At 45.5% G+C, this 18,511-nt stretch overlaps 1 protein-coding gene across 1 annotated transcript in view; it reads left to right on the top strand.

Annotated features, from left to right (window-relative positions):
• Positions 1-18,511, top strand: part of LOC121553715 (leucine-rich melanocyte differentiation-associated protein-like) — a 427,191-nt gene that overhangs the window by 282,139 nt on the left and 126,541 nt on the right. Inside the window, exon 5 of the mRNA XM_041867040.2 lies at positions 16,234-16,366. Within this exon, the coding sequence (XP_041722974.2) occupies positions 16,234-16,366 (133 nt within the window). The remainder of the gene's footprint in view (positions 1-16,233; positions 16,367-18,511) is intronic.

The following is an 18,511-nucleotide window of genomic DNA, read 5'->3' as shown; positions in this document are numbered from 1 at the left end:
CGTATTTTCCGGATGTTGAAAAATATGTATTTTCTGGACGTTTAAATATGGTTGATTTTCGGTTCTGAATGAAAGTTAAAAAGACGTCATTTATAGATGTCTATGTTTTGGGCCAAATCAAGGCTGGTCCAAGCCGGACCAAATATGAACCAAACATAAGACTTCTATGATTGGTTCAGATTTGGTCCGGACCGGACCAAAAACCAATATCCGTGAATGTGGAAATCAAGGCCGGTCCAGACTGCACCAAAAAAATATGTCCAAAAGGCGTCGTCGTTGGTCCGTGCTTACTGGGGTGTAGCCTACAGTGTTGCCTGAAATTACATTTTATAAATGCCCATCCATGTGGTAGGCCTACCGTTTGTAAAACAGGCAGTTGCATTGGCTTTATTAGTTCTGATTCCTGTGAATAATCAATTTGGCTATTTAAAATCCTTAAGAGTTTGTTGACACACCCGTGCGTCAATCTAAGTAACATAATTAAAAAATCCCCATCAAAATCCGTCAATTTAAGCTAGAGATATCAGTTTTTTTGCATCTCAATCTACCGCAACCGCCTTCTCATGAAAACGTCTGTAGCATCCAAACGGTTTGGCCTACAAACGACAAACTATAAAAAGGGGAGACTCTCACGAATACGATGATGTTCTCCATTTTACTTTACGACCCCAACAAGTCCCACGGGACTCGTCTGAAGGTAACCCATACAAACGAATGGAAGTATGGAGGTAGTTTTGTGCCAACAAACATAAGGGGTTAAATATGTGTCCAAAAAAACTAAAATGTTTCCTTAGCCTTCTTATATCTGTCACGACCGTTAGAGAGAGTGGACCAAGGCGCAGCGTTGCAGGCAAACATATTTATTTAAAGAGAGTAAACCCTCGAACAAAACAACAAACGATACGTGCAGTCCTACGGTACAGACCAAAAGGAACAAACCAACTGGAACAAGATCCCACAACTATTGTGGGAAAACAGCCTGTATAAATATGGCTCCCAATCAGAGACAACCAGCAACAGCTGACACTCGTTGCCTCTGATTGGGAACCACTCTGGCCAACACAGAAATACAAAACTAGACTCCCGACATAGAACAACAACACATAGAATGAACACACCCTGGCTCAACATATAGAGTCCCAGAACCAGGGTGTGACAGTACCCCCCCCCTAAAGGCGCGGACTGCGACCGCGCCTCAACATAGACCAAACAGGGGAGGGCTGGGTGGGCATTCCTCCTCGGAGGCGGTTCCGGCTCCGGGCTCGCCCACCACCCTCCAATACTCCCCCCGTAGCGCCACTGGTCCGGTCTGGCCCCGCTGGCTGGAGCTGGACTGGACACCGGTGGAGCGGATTGCTTAAGCTCCGGTGTGGAGCAGCTGACCGGTACCTGACCAGGCACCGGTGACCCAGGCACGGGTTGTGCCGGACTGACGACGCGCACCCCTGGCTTGGTGCGTGGAGCAGGAACGGGCGGACCGGCTGACGATGCGCACTCCCTGGCTTGGTGCGTGGAGCAGCAACGGGCCGGACCGGGCTGACGATGCGCACCCCTGGCTTGCGCGTGGAGCAGGAACAGGCCGGACCGGGCTGACGATGCGCACCCCTGGCTTGGTGCGTGGAGCAGGAACGGGCCGGACCGGGCTGACGACTCGCACCCCTGGCTTGGTGCGTGGAGCAGGAACGGGCCGGACCGGGCTGACGATGCGCACCCCTGGCTTGGTGCGTGGAGCAGGAACGGGCCGGACCGGGCTGACGACTCGCACCCCTGGCCTGGTGCGTGGAGCAGGAACGGGCCGGACCGGGCTGACGATGCGCACCCCTGGCTTGGTGCGTGGAGCAGGAACGGGCCGGACCGGGCTGACGATGCGCACCCCTGGCTTGGTGCGTGGAGCAGCAACGGGCCGGACCGGGCTGACGATGCGCACCCCTGGCTTGGTGCATGGAGCAGGAACGGGCCGGACCGGGCTGACGACTCGCACCCCTGGCTTGGTGCGTGGAGCAGGAACGGGCCGGACCGGTGGACGATGCGCACCCCTGGCTTGGTGCGTGGAGCAGGAACGGGCCGGACCGGGCTGACGACTCGCACCCCTGGCTTGGTGCGTGGAGCAGGAACGGGCCGGGCCGGGCTGGCGACGCACACCGTAGGCTTGGTGCGAGGAGCAGGAACAGGCCGGGCCGGGCTGACGATGCGCACCGTAGGCTTGGTGCGAGTGGCAGGAACAGGCCGGGCCGGGCTGGCGACGCACACCGTAGGCTTGGTGCGAGGAGCAGGAACAGGCCGGGCCGGGCTGACGACTCGCACCGTAGGCTTGGTGCGAGGGGCAGGAACAGGCCGGGCCGGGCTGGCGACGCACACCGTAGGCTTGGTGCGAGTGGCAGGAACAGGCCGGGCCGGGCTGGCGACGCACACCGTAGGCTTGGTGCGAGGAGCAGGAACAGGCCGTGCCGGGCTGACGACTAGCACCGTAGGCTTGGTGCGAGGGGCAGGAACAGGCCGGACCGGGCTGTGGAGACGGATAGGAGGCCTGGAGTGAAGAGCTGCCACAACCCGTCCTGGCTGAATGCCTACCTTCACACACTCTGTGTGAGGCATCAGCACAGGACGTACAGGGCTGTGTACCCGTACTGGCATAACAGCACGTGACACTGGCGCAGGATATCCAGGACCGAGGAGAGGCACTGGAGGCCACGAGCGCTGAGCCGGCACACTCCGTCCTGGCTGCATGCCCACCTTCGCACGACACGTGCGGGGTGCTCGCACAGGACGTACCGGACTATGCCGGACCACTCGTGGCACAGTACGCAGCTCCGCATATCGCGGAACCTGCCCAGTCTCATGCTGCCATGCCTGAGTACGGGGAGTTGGCTCTGCTCTCCATCCAGGCTCCGCCAACCTGCCTTCTGGCCCCCCAAACCCGGTGGCCTCCTCTCCTAATCGCCCAATTCGCCCTGTGGCAGCCTCCTGCTGCCCAGTCGCCCATGCCGTGTTCCCCCCCCTAAACATTTTCTGGGGTTGCCTCTCGTCCGTCCGACGACGACACTGCTGACGCCGTTGCTCCTCTCTCGCCAGGGCCTTAATCTTAGCCCATGGCCCCTTGCCCCCGAGCATGTCCTCCCAGGACCACGATTTGCCCACCTGGGCCATCGCCAACCTTTCCAGCTCCTTTCCCGGCGCTTCCTCCCATGTCCACGCCGCCTGCTCCTGGACACGCTGCTTGGTCCTGGTATGGTGGGATCTTCTGTCACGACCGTTAGAGAGAGTGGACCAAGGCGCAGCGTTGCAGGCAAACATATTTATTTAAAGAGAGTAAACCCTCGAACAAAACAACAAACGATACGTGCAGTCCTACGGTACAGACCAAAAGGAACAAACCAACTGGAACAAGATCCCACAACTATTGTGGGAAAACAGCCTGTATAAATATGGCTCCCAATCAGAGACAACCAGCAACAGCTGACACTCGTTGCCTCTGATTGGGAACCACTCTGGCCAACACAGAAATACAAAACTAGACTCCCGACATAGAACAACAACACATAGAATGAACACACCCTGGCTCAACATATAGAGTCCCAGAACCAGGGTGTGACAATATCTCCTAGATATAGGACAGACACTTCAACACCTTATTCTTTATCATTTGTTTTTTAACTGTCTTTTTCACTATTTCTAAACGTTTTATTCGATGTGTTTCTGTTGCCATAGCATGTGAGTGGATTTGAGCTACCTGGACCTACCATTTGGTTTTGAACTATTGAAACCAAACCATATGATTTGAATGAAAAGTATTTTAATAAACAACATGAAAAGGTGACTGTAAGAAGCACTCATCATTTCAAATAGGCTACATGTCCTATTAAACAGCATATAAACATTCTAAATAGGTCAGGAGCCAGACAGGTAGCCTAAGAAAGAATAAACATTTATTATTTAGGCTATATTATTAGCCTATTATTTCAATTATTTCAAGGCTATAGCCTACAAAGAAATACATTGTGAAGCATGTGCGAGTGCAACACACTAGGCTTGCAGGAACATAATAGCGCTCAGCATTTAAACAACATTTTGTTATAATCATTATAGTCAATAAATTGTGCATATACGCTGAGACTTACTTAGAATTAAATACAAATGAAATGAAAAATGCCTTTATTAGACTCGCTCCACGCTCCATTCATATTGGGCATGCTCTGCTCCAGCTATACTCCGCTCACATACTCTGCTATGGAGTATGGTAGTAAAGGCCAAATTCCATATTCGGTTTTTATTTTAAAAATGATTACCTAAAGGGACCCTAAAAGTCTAAATCAAATGGCTAAATGATCCATGGTATGACCATCTTAAAAATGTTTAGTTTAGTAATCTGTCGACATAGGCGGCTGCCTAATGAGCCGGCCCTGGTTCTCTGTCCTGTTCAGGATTCTACACATAACAAAATTGTTAACGTTCATCCTTTTTTTCTCCAATATATGTTTTTTTGTTTTAACAACTATTTACATTCAGATTTTTCTAAATTATTATATTTTTGGGACCATTTTTATTTATTTAATGTATTGAATGGGGAACGAACGTTCCATTTCTCAACCAGATTGTGGATTGAACCACCTGGTTCTTAAAGCTTTATCAAGCCACCTCTGGTCGGGCAAAATGCATTTCATGTTTGACTAGTCACAACCACAAATGAGTGTTTACTAGCAGAGCAGACCATGCATTAAACATCACAGCCTCTCATCAAGTCATGTGATGTGACCACCATTTGTCAGCCTCTACATGAAACACGATAAAAGGAAAAAACACTCTCTCTTTTGTCTGTTTTAGCCCTAAGTGCTTGTTCCTGACTCTGTGTTCTGTATTAATAATTTACTAGCACCAAGGATCTCTCGCTCTCTCGCTCTCTCTCTTTCTCGTTCTCTCTCTCTCTCTGTCTCTTTCACTCTCACTCACTCTCTCTCTGTGTGTCTCTTTCTCTCTCTCTGTCTATTTCTCTCTCACTTGCTCTCTCTGTCTCTTTCTGTGTCTCTCCCTCTCTCTCTCTCTCTCTCTCTTTCTTTCTCTTTCTGTCTCTCTTTCTCCCTGCCCTGACTGACACCGTCTATGGTCCTGTGATGTAATATTCATAATGTGTCAAACTGTAAAACATCAGTTTGAGCGTGATGCAGATTCTCAATCATCTCTCTCAATTACGAAGGCAAGCAGTCAAGTGCTGAGTCGCTCACTGAATGGTGTCAATTTGTCCAATGGCATAACAATATAAATACACACAAATAATGAAATGTGGTGCTGTGTGTCTTTAGAAAGAACAGATCCAGTCATCACTGTTTAATGTATTTGTGTGAAAGAAAATATGAATACTGTGAAAACAGAAACAACCTCCTTTCTTTTTCTTACTCTCCCTCTCTCTCTCTCTCCCTCTCTCTCCCTCTCTCTCCCTCTCCCTCTCTCTCCCTCTCTCTCCCTCCCTCTCCCTCTCTCTCTCCCTCTCTCTCTCCCTCCCTCTACCTCTCTCTCCCTCTCTCTCCCTCTCTCTCTCTCTCTCTCCCTCTCTCCCTCTCTCTCCCTCTCTCTCTCTCCTCTCTCCTCTCTCTCTCTCCCTCTCTCTCCCTCTCTCCCTCCCTCTCTCTCCCTCTCTCCCTCCCTCTCTCTCCCTCCCTCTACCTCTCTCTCCCTCCCTCTCTACCTCTCGCTTTGTGTTGTAAAGGAGGAAGTATGACCTCCTAGCTACAGTGAATGTCAAATCAAATGTTATTGGTCACATACACATACAGTGCATTCGCAAAGTATTCAGACCCCTTGACTTTTTCCACATTTTGTTACGTTACAGCCTTATTCTAAAATGGATTAAATACATGTGTTTCCTCGTCAATCTACACACAATACCCCATAATGACAAAGTGAAAACGTTTTTTTAGAAATGTTAGCAAAAAAATAATACTAAATAAAATACCTTATTTACATAAGTATTCAGACCCTTTGCTATGAGGCTCGAAATTGAGCTCAGGTGCTTCCTGTTTCCATTGATCATCCTTGTTTCTACAACTTGATTAGAGTCCACCTGTGGTAAATTCAATTGATTGGACATTATTTGGAAAGGCACACACCTGTCTATATAAGGTCCCACAGTTGACAGTGCATGTCAGAGTAAAACCAAGCCATGAGGTCAAAGGAATTGTCCGTAGAGCTCCGAGACAGGATTGTGTCTAGGCACAGATCTGGGGAAGGGTACCAAAAAATGTCTGCAGCATTGAAGGTCCCCAAGAACACAGTGGCCTCCATCATTCTTAAATGGAAGATTTTTGGAACCACAAAGACTCTTCCTAGAGCTGGCCGCCCGGCCAAACTGAGCAATCGGGAGAGAAGGGCCTTGGTCAGGTAGGTGTCCAAGAACCCGATGGTCACTCTGACAGAGCTCCAGAGTTCCTCTGTGGAGATGGGACAACCTTCCAAAAGGACAACCATCTCTGCAGCACTCCACCAATCAGGTCTTTATGGTAGAGTGGCCAGACGGAAGACACTCCTCAGTAAAAGGCACATGACAGCCCGCTTGGAGTTTGCCAAAAGGCACCTAAAGGACTCTCAGACCATGAGAAACAAGATTCTCTGGTCTGATGAAACCAAGATTGAACTCTTTGGCCTGAATGCCAAGCGTCACGTCTGGAGGAAACCTGGCACCATCCCTATGGTAAAGCATGGTGGTGGCAGCATCATGCTGTGGGGATGTTTTTCAGAGGCAGGGGCTGGGAGATCAGTCAGGATCGAGGCAAAGATGAACTGAGCAAAGTACAGAGCGCTCAGGACCTCAGACTGGGGCGAAGGTTCACCTTCCAACAGGACAACGACCCTAAGCACACAGCCAAGACAACGCAGGAGTGGCTTCGGGACAGGTCTCTGAATTTCCTTGAGTGGCCCAGCCAGAGCTCGGACTTGAACCCGATCGAACATCTCTGGAGAGACCTGAAAATAGCTGTGCAGCGACGCTCCCCATCTAACCTGACAGAGATTGAGAGGATTTGCAGAGAAGAATGGGAGAAGCTCCCCAAATACAGGTGTGCCAAGCTTGTAGCGTCATACCCAAGAAGACTTATGGCTGTAATCGCTGCCAAAGGTGCTTCAACAAAGTATTGATTAAAGGGTCTGAATACTAATGTAAATGTGATATTTCAGTTTTTAATTTTTAATACATTTGCAAAAATGTCTAAAAAACTTTTTTTTTTGCTTTGCCATTATGGGGTATTGTGTGTAGATTGATGAGGGAAGAAAATAATTGTATCAATTTTAGAATAAGGCTATAACATAACAAAATTTGGAAAAAGTCAAGGGTTCTGAATATTTTCTGAATGAACTGTATTTAGCAGATGTTATGGCAGGTGTAGCGAAATGCTTATGTTCCTCACTCCAACAGTGCAATAATACCAAACAGTGGTGAAAAGAGGACCCAGTTGTCATACTTGAGTAAAGTAAAGATACTGTACCTTAATAGAAAGTGAAAGTCACCTATTAAAATACTACTTGAGTAAAAGTAAAAAAAATATTTGTTTTTAAATATACTTAAGTATCAAAAGTAAATGTAATTGCTAAAATATACTTAAGTATCAAAAGTAAAAGTATAAATCATTTCAAATTCCTTATATCAAGCAAACCAGACAGCAACATTTTCTTATTTTATAAATTTACGGATAGCCAGGGTCACACTCCAACACTCAGACATCATTTAAAAAACAAGCGTGTGTGTTTATTGAGTCTACCAGATCAGAGGCAGTAGAGATGACCATGTTCTCTTGATTAGTGCATGAATTGGATCCTTTTCCTGTCCTGCTAAGCATTGAAAATGTAACCAGTACTTTTGGGTATCAGGGAAAATGTATGGAGTAAAAAGTTCATAATTTTCTTTAGGAATGTAGTGAAGTAAAAGTATTCCAAAATATAAATAGTAAAGTACAGATACCCAAAATAAATACTTAAGTAGTACTTTAAAGTATTTTTACTTAAAGGAAATGTTCATCCATTTTGAATCTTATATTGTTTCTGTGCATCTCTAAATGATGTTCTATCGATTCTCTGTGTCATTTCATGTTTTCATGTGTATCCGAGTTATTGGCGTTCAAGCAGGCAGAAATCTGGCCGGTGTGACGTAGCACCTTGATAAAGTCGCTCTCACTACACTGGAAGATAATAGGAATACGACTTTTAGATCGCAAAAACATCTATTTTACATGTCAAATTTCAATACTGGCTGATGTCATAACTCGGGAGGATGTCTTCTATCGAATGAGCTATTGGTCATATTTCTGCGATATTCCTACCTTTCGAGAAATGTGTAATTTAACCGAGGGTCTAGCACATTTTTCCTATTTGTCTGCCTCTTTAGTCCAGGGTGCATTGCATGGTGCCGTTGCCAGAGATATAACAGAAAGGAGATAGGAATCCAATGAATTAAGGAATGTATAACACCCCACCCAGCAGACTGTTGACAAATCGTGTTCACGTTGTCATGCCGCGTCACGTGGTTGCTAAGCTAATCGTCATGCAATCCCTTCTCAAAGTCAGTGTATATGTTGAGAAACGTGCCTATTTTCCTTGAAAGTACGTATGTCACAATTCCAAAGCTATACGATACTACAGATGGCAAGTTAATTACCTCACATCTCTGAAAACATTTGTAATGTTGTACTTCTTGTTGACGAAATTCATGCTAATGTTGGGTTTTTGAGCTAGCGCCCAATAGACTCCCATTCACTCCTTGAAAGATAGCGCTCCTTGTCCCGGAATTGCCCAGAATGCACCGTGTGGCCCATTGACATAGCATGGGCAACATTTCCCATCTCCTCAAAAGTACACTGAACAAAAATGTAAATGCAGCATGTAAAGTGTTGGCCCCATGTTTCATGAGCTGAAATAAAAGATCCCAGACATTTTCCAGATGCACAAAAAGCGTATTTCTCTCAAATGTTGTGCACAAATTTGTTTACATCCCTGTTAGTGAGCATTTCTCCTTTGCCAAGATGATCCATCCACCTGACAAGTGTGGAATATCAAGAAGCTGATTAAACAGCATGATCCTTACACAGGTGCACCTTGTGCTGGGGACAATAAAAGACCGCTCTAAAATGTGCAGTTTTGTCACACAACACAATGACACAGATTTCTCAAGTTTTGAGGGAGTGTGCAATTGGCATGCTGAGTGCAGGAATGGCCACCAGAGCTGTTGCCAGAGAATTTAGTGTTAATTTAGTTGTTTTAGAGAATTTGGCAGTACATCCAACAGGCCTCACAACCGCAGACCACATGTATGGCGTTGAGTGGGCGAGCGGTTTGCTGATTTCAACGTTGGGAACAGAGTGCTGATGTAAAAGGGGCTTTATAAATCAATTTTGATTGAAATTTGATTGATTGAGTGCCCCATGGTGGCGGAGGGGTTATGGTATGGACAGGCATAAGCTACGGACAATGAACACAATTGCATTTTATCAATGGCAATTTTTAATGCACAGAGATACCGCGACGAGATCCTGAGGCCAATTGTCGTGCCATTCATCCGCGGCAATCACCTCATGTTTCAACATGATAATGCACGTCCCCAGGTCGCAAGGATCTGTACACAATTCCTGGAAGCTGAAAATGTCCCAGTTCTTCCAATTCCTGCATACTCACCAGACATGTCACCAGCCATGTCACCCATTGAGCATGTTCGGGATGCTCTGGCACGACATGTACTACAGCGTGTTCCAGTTCCTGCCAATATCCAGCAACTTCGCACAGCCATTGAAGAGGAGTGGGACAACATTCCACAGGCCACAATCAACTTCATGCAAAGGAGATATGTCGTTCTGCATGAGGCAAATGGTGGTCACACCATATACTGACTGGTTTTCTGATCCATGCCCCTACTTTTTTTTTAAAGGTATCAGTGACCAACAGATGCAGTCATGTGAAATCCATAGATTAGAGCCTAATTTATTTATTACAATTTACTGATTTCCTATGAACTGTAATTCAGTAAAATCTTTGAAATTGTTGTGTGTTGCGTTTATATTTTTGTTCAGTATATATCTGCCGTTGCGAATGTTAGACTCCACTCTGAGGCACATCGATCTGCAGGTTGAACATGGTGAGATTGTAGACTCCTAAATTGATAGTGCGGTTTGTTTAGGCGATTTTACAGTTAACTAGCTACGTTACATGCTGATATTGTCTTTGATATTATTGTGTGTAGATACATTTGCAAGCTAGCTACCTAGCTAGCTAGCCAGCCAGCCCATGGAGAGAGCATTGCATTGTGGATTTTGTAGTTGACTTGAGCTGCAACAGATTTCCACAACGATGTTCCATGTTGCTACCAACCTTATTATAACACCAAAATGAAACATTTGTACAAAAAAATATTGTTCTCGGATATTGTATTAGTGTTATTTAACACTGTAAATTAAAGGAATTCATCGTTTTGGGTGGATTTTTCCTTTAAGTACATTACACCACTGATATCTGAGTGGCGCAGTGGTCTAAGGCACTGCATCGCAGTGCTAACTGTGCCACTAGAGATCCTGGTTCGAATCCAGGCTCTGTCGCAGCCGGCCACGACCGGGAGACTCATGGGTGGCGCACAATTGGCCCAGCATCGTCCAGGGTAGGGGAGGGAATGGCCGGCAGGGATGTAGCTCAGTTGATAGAGCATGGCGTTTGCAACGCCAGGGTTGTGGGTTCGATTCCCACGGGGGGCCAGTATTAAAAAAAAATAATGTATTCACTAACTGTAAGTCGCTCTGGATAAGAGCGTCTGCTAAATGACTAAAATGTAAATGTAAATATCTAACAATATAAAACAATACACGCAAATCTAAAAAGTAAAATAATGGAATTAAGAAATATAGAAATATTAAGATGAGCAACATATAAATATGTATATGATGGGATGTATGGACAGTATGGACAGTCTATGGATAGAATATGTAGCATATCTGTAGAATATGTAGGATAGAAAAGTATGTGTACAGCAATAGTTAAATAGGATAGGCCTTGACTAGAATACAGTATATACAGTTGAAGTCGGAAGTTTACATACACTTAGGTTGGAGTCATTAAAACTTGTTTTTCAACCACTCCACACATTTCTTGTTAACAAACTATAGTTTTGGCAAGTCGGTTAGGACATCTACTTTGTGCATGACACAAGTAATTTTTCCAACAATTGTTTACAGACAGATTATTTCACTTATAATTCACTGTATCACAATTCCAGTGGGTCAGAAGTTTACATACACTAAATTGACTGTGCCTTTAAACAGCTTGGAAAATTCCAGAAAATGATGTCATGGCTTTAGAAGCTTCTGATAGGCTAATTGACATCATTTGAGTCAATTGGAGGTGTACCTGTGGATGTATTTCAAGGCCTACCTTCAAACTCAGTGCCTCTTAGCTTGACAAAATGTGTAGACTTCCACAAGTCTGGTTCATCCTTGGGAGCAATTTCCAAACGCCTGAAGGTACCACGTTCATCTGTACAAACAATAGTACGCAAGTATAAACACCATGGGACCATGCAGCTGTCATACCGCTCAGGAAGGAGACGCGTTCTGTCTCTTAGAGATTAATGTACTTTGGTGCGAAAAGTGCAAATCAATCCCAGAACAACAGCAAAGGACCTTGTGAAGATGCTGGAGGAAACAGGTACAAAAGTATCTATATCCACAGTAAAACGAGTCCTATATCGACATAACCTGAAAGGCCGCTCAGCAAGGAAGAAGCCACTGCCCCAAAACCGCCATAAAAAAAGCCAGACTACGTTTTGCAACTGCACATGGGGGGAAAGATCATACTTTTTGGAGAAATGTCCTCTGGTCTGATGAAACAAAAATAAAACTGTTTGGCCATAATGACCATCGTTATGTTTGGAGGAAAAAGGGGGTTGCTTGCAAGCCGAGAACACTATCCCAACCGTGAAGCATGGGGGTGGCAGCATCATGCTGTGTGGGTGCTTTGCTGCAGGAGGGACTGGTGCACTTCACAAAATAGATGGCATCATGAGGAAGGAAAATGATGTGGATATATTGAAGCAACATCTCAAGACATCATTCAGGAAGTTAAATCTTGGTCGCAAATGGGTCTTCCAAAAGGACAATGACCCTAAGCATACTTCCAAAGTTGTGGCAAAATGGCTTAAGGACAACAAAGTTGGAGTGGCCATCCCAAAGCCCTTACCTCAATCTTATAGAAAATGTAAGGGCAGAACTGAAAAAGTGTGTGCGAGCAAGGAGGCCTACAAACCTGACTCAGTTACACCAGCTCTGTCAGGAGGAATTGGACAAAATTCACCCAACTTATTGTGGGAAGCTTGTGAAAGGCTACCCGAAACATTTGACCCAAGTTAAACAATTTAAAGGCAATGCTACCAAGTACTAATTGAGTGTATGTAAACTTCTGACCCACTGGGAATGTGATGAAATAAATAAAAGCTGAAATAAATCATTCTCTCTACTATTATTCTGACATTTCACATTCTTAAAATAAAGTGGTGATCCTAACTGACCTAAGACAGGGAAGTTTTGCTAGGATTAAATGTCAGGAATTGTGAAAAACTGAGTTTAAATGTATGTAAACTTCCGACTTCAATTGTACAAATGAAGTGGGTAAAACTGTATGTAAACATTATTAAAGTGACCAGTGTTCCATGACTATGTACATAAGGCAGCAGTCTCTAAGGTGCAGAGTTGAGTACCGGGTGGTAGCCGGCTAGTGACAGTGAATAAAGTTCAGGGCAGGGTACTGGATAGAGACCGGCTAGTAGTGACGATTTAATGGCCTTGAGATAGAAGCTGTTTTTCAGTCTCGGTCCCAGCTTTGAGGCACCTGTACTGACCCCACCTTCTAGATGGTAGCGGGGTGAACAGGCCAAGGCTCAGGTGGCTGAGGTCCTTCATGATCTAATTGGCCTTCCTGTGACACCGGGCGCTGTAGATGTCATGGAGGGCAGACAGTGTGCCCCCGGTGATGCATTGGGCAGACTGCACCACCTTCTGGAGAGCCCTGGGGTTGCGGATGGTGCAGTTGCCGTACCAGGCGGCGATACAGCCCGACAGGATGCTCTCAATTGTGCATCTGTAAAAGTTTGTGAGGGTCTTAGGGGCCAAGCCAAATTTTATCAGCCTCATAAGGTTGAAGAGGCGCTGTTGCGCCTTCTTCACCACACTGTCTGTGTGGCTGGACCATTTCAGATTGTCAGTGATGTGTACGCCGAGGAACTTGAAGCTTTTTTACCTTCTCCACCGCGGTCCATCGATTTGGATGGGGGCGTACTCCCTCTGCTGTCTCCTGAAGTCCACGATCAGCTTGTTGGTTTTGTTGACATTGAGGTAGAGGCTATTTTCCTGGCACCACTCCGCCATTGCCCTCAGGTACATAGGTATTCCTCTTGTCCAGATGGGATAGGGCAGTGTGCAGTGCGATGGCGATTGCGTCATCCGTGGATCTATTGGGGCGGTGTGCAAATTGCAGTGGGTCTAGGTTGTCCGGTAAGGTGGAGGTGATATGATCCTTAACTCTCAAAGCACTTCATGATGCCAGAAGTGAGTGCTACGGGGCGAGAGTTATTTTGTTCAGTTACCTTTGCTTTCTTGGGTACAGGAACAATGGTGGCCATCTTGAAGTAAGTGGGGACAACAGACTGGGATAGGGAGAGATTGAATATATCCGTAAACACTCCAGCCAGCTGCTCTGCACATACTCTGAGGATGCCATCTGGGCTGGCAGCCTTGCGAGGGTTAACACACTTCAATGTCTTACTCTCGTCAGCCACGGAGAACGAGAGCTACCTGTCCTCGTAAGCGGCGGTGACCCGTGCCGGGCGGCACTGTGTTTTTCTCGATGCGGGCGAAGAAGGTGTTTAGCTTGTCTGGGAGCAAGACGTCGGTGTCCGCGACGTGGCTGGTTTTCCCTTTATAATCCGTGATTGTCTGGAGTCACTGCTACATACGTCTCGTGTCTGAGCCATTGAATTGCGACTCCACTTTGTCTCTGTATTGATGTTTTGCCTGTTTGATTGCCTTACGGAGGGAATAACTGGACTGTTTGTACTCGTTCATGTTCCCAGTCACCTTGCTTTGGTTAAATGCAGTGCTTTGCGCTTTCAGTTTTACGCGAATGCTGCCATCTATCCACAGTTTTTGGTTTGGATAGGTTTTAATCGTTACAGTGGGAACAACATCCCCTATGCACTTCCTGATGAACTATGTCAGTGTATACGTCAATGTTATTCTCAGAAGCAACCTGGAACATATCCCAGTCCGCGTGATCAAAACAATCTTGAAGCATAGATTCCGATTGGTCAGACCAACGTTGAACTATCCTTACCACGGGTACTTCCTGTTTGAGTTTCTGCCTATAGGAAGGGAGTAGAATGGAGGTGTGATCTGATTTGCCGAAGGGAGGGTGGGGGAGGGCCTTGTAGCCGTCCCGGAAGGGAGAGTAGCAATAGTCGAGAGTTTTTGAGGTGCGAGTAGTAAGACAGAGGTGTGCTATTTCGGACAAACAACAGACAGATTCTTCTCTTTTCGGCAGGAGCCATTTGCTTACCAACTTGTGTTTTCCCACGATTGTATTTGAACTACTGCGAAAGGCCTGTTTTGTCTGCATGTTGTTTACTGACAGATTTGCTGTGCGTTCCCGACTGTAGGCGATGCCTTGTTATTGGGCTCCAAACAATCTGTTAGGCAATAAAAAAAAAAAAGAAGCCATTGATCCTCTGTGGATTAATTATTAGCCTACTCATGGTGTAGTATTGCCTGCCTACCCAAACTCCTTTCTCCGGCCAAATGCTGACATTGGTTTTATTATCTATCTTCACCCCTACCATTTCCACCATCATCACCTTCTGTATAGAGCCTGTCTGTCCCTCCTCACCCTTCACTTAGCTAGTGCTGCTGCTGTGTCTCTTCCTCTGTTCTGTTTGGCTCTAACCTCCAGCCTTGACATGTCTGTTCCTCTGTTCTGTTTGGCTGTAACCTCCAGCCTTGACATGTATGTTCCTCTGTTCTGTTTGGATGTAACCTCCAGCCTTGACATGTCTGTTCCTCTGTTCTGTTTGGCTGGAACCTCCAGCCTTGACATGTATGTTCCTCTGTTCTGTTTGGCTGTAACCTCCAGCCTTGACATGTCTGTTCCTCTGTTCTGTTTGGCTGTAATCTCCAGCCTTGACATGTCTGTTCCTCTGTTCTGTTTGGCTGGAACCTTCAGCCTTGACATGTATGTTCCTCTGTTCTGTTTGGCTGTAACCTCCAGCCTTGACATGTCTGTTCCTCTGTTCTGTTTGGATGTAACCTCCAGCCTTGACATGTCTGTTCCTCTGATCTGTTTGGCTGTAACCTCCAGCCTTGACATGTCTGTTCCTCTGTTCTGTTTGGCTGTAACCTCCAGCCTTGACATGTCTGTTCCTCTGTTCTGTTTGGATGAAACCTCCAGCCTTGACATGTCTGTTCCTCTGTTCTGTTTGGCTGTAACCTCCAGCCTTGACATGTCTGTTCTGTTCATCTTCTCTGCTCTCCTTTCCTCTGTCCTCCTCTCCTCTGTTCTCCTCTCCTTTCCTCTGCTCCCACCCGCTTTCTGAATGGATCTCTTGTCATCTCCGTATCCCAGCCATTATCTACCTGATGTTTCCTCTCCCTCCCAATGAAAGATAGATAGTGTCTGAAAGCTTAGAGAAGAGATCTGTGATGTTACAGGAATGACAGCTCTGGCAGATGGGGCGTATCTCCCTTCGTTCTATTTATATTGCTGTCCTTATTTGATCAACTTTGAAGGTTATTGCATGGAAGGATAGATGTCATCGCCATTACATCTCTACTGAGTAAACAAGTAGTCTTTTCAAGTTGTTTGTTGATATGTGCCGTTTTACAAATTGGAATTTATGTTAAACTCATTTGCATAATAGCTTTTGTACGTGGATATGAACTAGTTTTTACGCTCTGGAAGATTATGTTTAACTACAATATATACACATATTGTGGTTTGATTATGTATTCACTAGATGTGTTCAGTTTGTATAGTAATATATGACTTTTTACTCAAATCATCTCATGTACGTATGCGTTTGTTTGTGTGTTTGTTTTTCTGTAGACATTGTTCATTTCCCTATTCTATAAAGTATATAAAGTATCATCTCTTGTAGATCATATTTTATGTCATATATCTGTTAGCTAAAACTGTTACCAACATGTATGTGTGTGTGTGTGTGTGTGTCTTCAGGTACTTTGTTCTGCACAAGCTACCCACCCTAAAGTTCCTAGACACTAGGAAGGTTTGTAAGACAGAACAGCATGAGGCTGAAGCACGGGGAGCCTTCATGAAGGTGGTCAAACCCAAGTCATCAGACATGGTGGTGAGTACACTCTTTACATTCTAATAACGCTGCTTTCCCGGACACAGATTAAGCCTAGTCCTGGATTAAGAAGCACTTCCAATGGAGAATCACCATTGAAAGTTAGATACTGTATAAAGTCTCTTGAAGTATGTAACTGAATGAGGTGTTACATTGGTGAAAGGAGGTACTGGCTCTTCATCCAGGAGTTGACATATTTAGGGCTTTCCAGTCCAGAGAAACTAGAGTACAGTAAGTTAATAAAAATAATTTTAAAAACATGCTGCCGTCCAAAATTCTGTACTTCACTGCCCAGTCAATGGAATCTATAGGAAACAAAATAACTAGTTGTTTCTTTTTCAGCCATTCAGAGGGTTGAATGGAGTCCCCCTCATTAGCAGTGTGATGAGAGAGATCATATATCTCTGATATATCTAATTATCTAATAGTTCCCTCACCTCGCGTTGGGGTCAATCATTTGTCTAACCCCTCTAACCCTATTAAGACCATAATGAAGTGATGTGTATGAGCAGCGAGAAACCCCCCCACTTTCCTCCCCTCCTGTCCTCCCCTCCTGTCCTCCTTTCTTCATCCGTGTCTGAGTGTCAGTCTCCCGTTGCAGGGTTCTAGTATGGCGGCCCTTTGAACAGAAGCCCTTACCGTGCCCCCTCTCCCTCCCTCCGAGGGGACTCTCTTTAATGAGTGTGTGTGTTTGTGTTTGTGTTTGTGTGTGTGTCTGTGTGTGTGTGTATGCTTGTGTGTGTCTCTCTGTGTGTATGTGACCACGGTCTGACCTCATTCCATATGCATAAGCCCAGATCAAAGTGGACGAGGCGGCTGTCCGGTCGCGGTAGCATCGCGGAGCATGACAGCGCTGGCCATCGGAGCGACAGCTCACGTACACGCCAGTCACAATCGCTTAATTTTTCTCGACCATGCACTTATTCCTCCCTCGCTCATTAGGGCCAGACTAATTAGAGTTTGAGATTTCATAGATGTAACCCTCCTCACCCATCTACCCTCATCTCCCTCTCTCCCCCTCCTCCTCACTCCTCCTCTTTCAGAGGGGTGTAAATGAATAGCTTTGCTAAGATTTGATTCCATGTAATTGTAAGGTCATTAAATATTTACTGGTTGGATCAGCGAGGCTGCGCCATCCCAGGGTCCCCAGGGCCTTACAGACAGAGAGCAGTCTGGGAGGTAAGAACAAAGCCAACCAATGACAAGGCATGATATGTGTCGAGCAGACGGAAGGTTGCACCAGAGAAATCAGGGAAATCAGGAAAAATTGGGTAGAAATGCAGGGTGCACGGAAATATCTAAATATGTATCAGTTCAGACAAAATATTGCAGTGTTTTAGTGTCCGTTCATGTGACTCTTTTATCTTGATTCAACCTGCAAATGGCAGAGCAAGAAAGGAAAACAATGAAATAATTTAACCCCATTCTGGCATGTTTGCTAGATTTAGAGGAGTAGAATGAAAACGCTGCTCATCCACTTGATATGAAAAGAAGCAGAGCACTTTAACAATGCTTGTTGGCAGGCAAAAGTCACTTTGGAGGATTACAGTATATTTACATAGCCCTGCCAATGTAGCGGCAACGCTTGCTTTTGTTGTCACAGAGTTAGATATGTCTGAAGATTATCTAGCTAATTCTAGTTGATTGATATGTGTTTTGTGTCAGAGTAAATAGTAAAAGATGCTATGTACATTATCAGATAGAAAAAGTCCCTTTAAAATCTCCCTTTACTTAAATAGATGAACATACTTTCTACAGTGCAGTACACTAGTTTCTCTGCTCCACCGTAGCAGCCTTTGACTCAATATACTGTGTAATCTTTATACAGCCTTCATACACCCTTTAAGTAGTAGGACTTTGCTCATAACTGATTTGTGAAGTATCTATGTAGGGCTTATGAGGACCTATGAATGCTATATAAAGCCTTTATAAGTTGTTTGTTTAAAGTGGAACAGAGAGAGTGATGAGAGTGAGAGTTGGGGTCGTGTGGTTCCAAATGTCCTCTCCCGTGCTTGGGTCCTCGCCTCTTGGTGTGTTGGTTTCCACCGTAGCAGTTTATTTTGAGTCCGATGAAGCATGATGTGGCAGCCGTAACATTCTCGGCAGGGCACTTGTACACCCCGCCTCCCCGTCATTTAATTGGCT

Source organism: Coregonus clupeaformis, chromosome 37 (genome assembly GCF_020615455.1).
Source record: "Coregonus clupeaformis isolate EN_2021a chromosome 37, ASM2061545v1, whole genome shotgun sequence".
Classification (NCBI taxonomy): Eukaryota; Metazoa; Chordata; class Actinopteri; order Salmoniformes; family Salmonidae; genus Coregonus; species Coregonus clupeaformis.
Note: the sequence above shows the minus strand (reverse complement) of the source record. Positions and strands in the feature narration are given on the sequence as shown.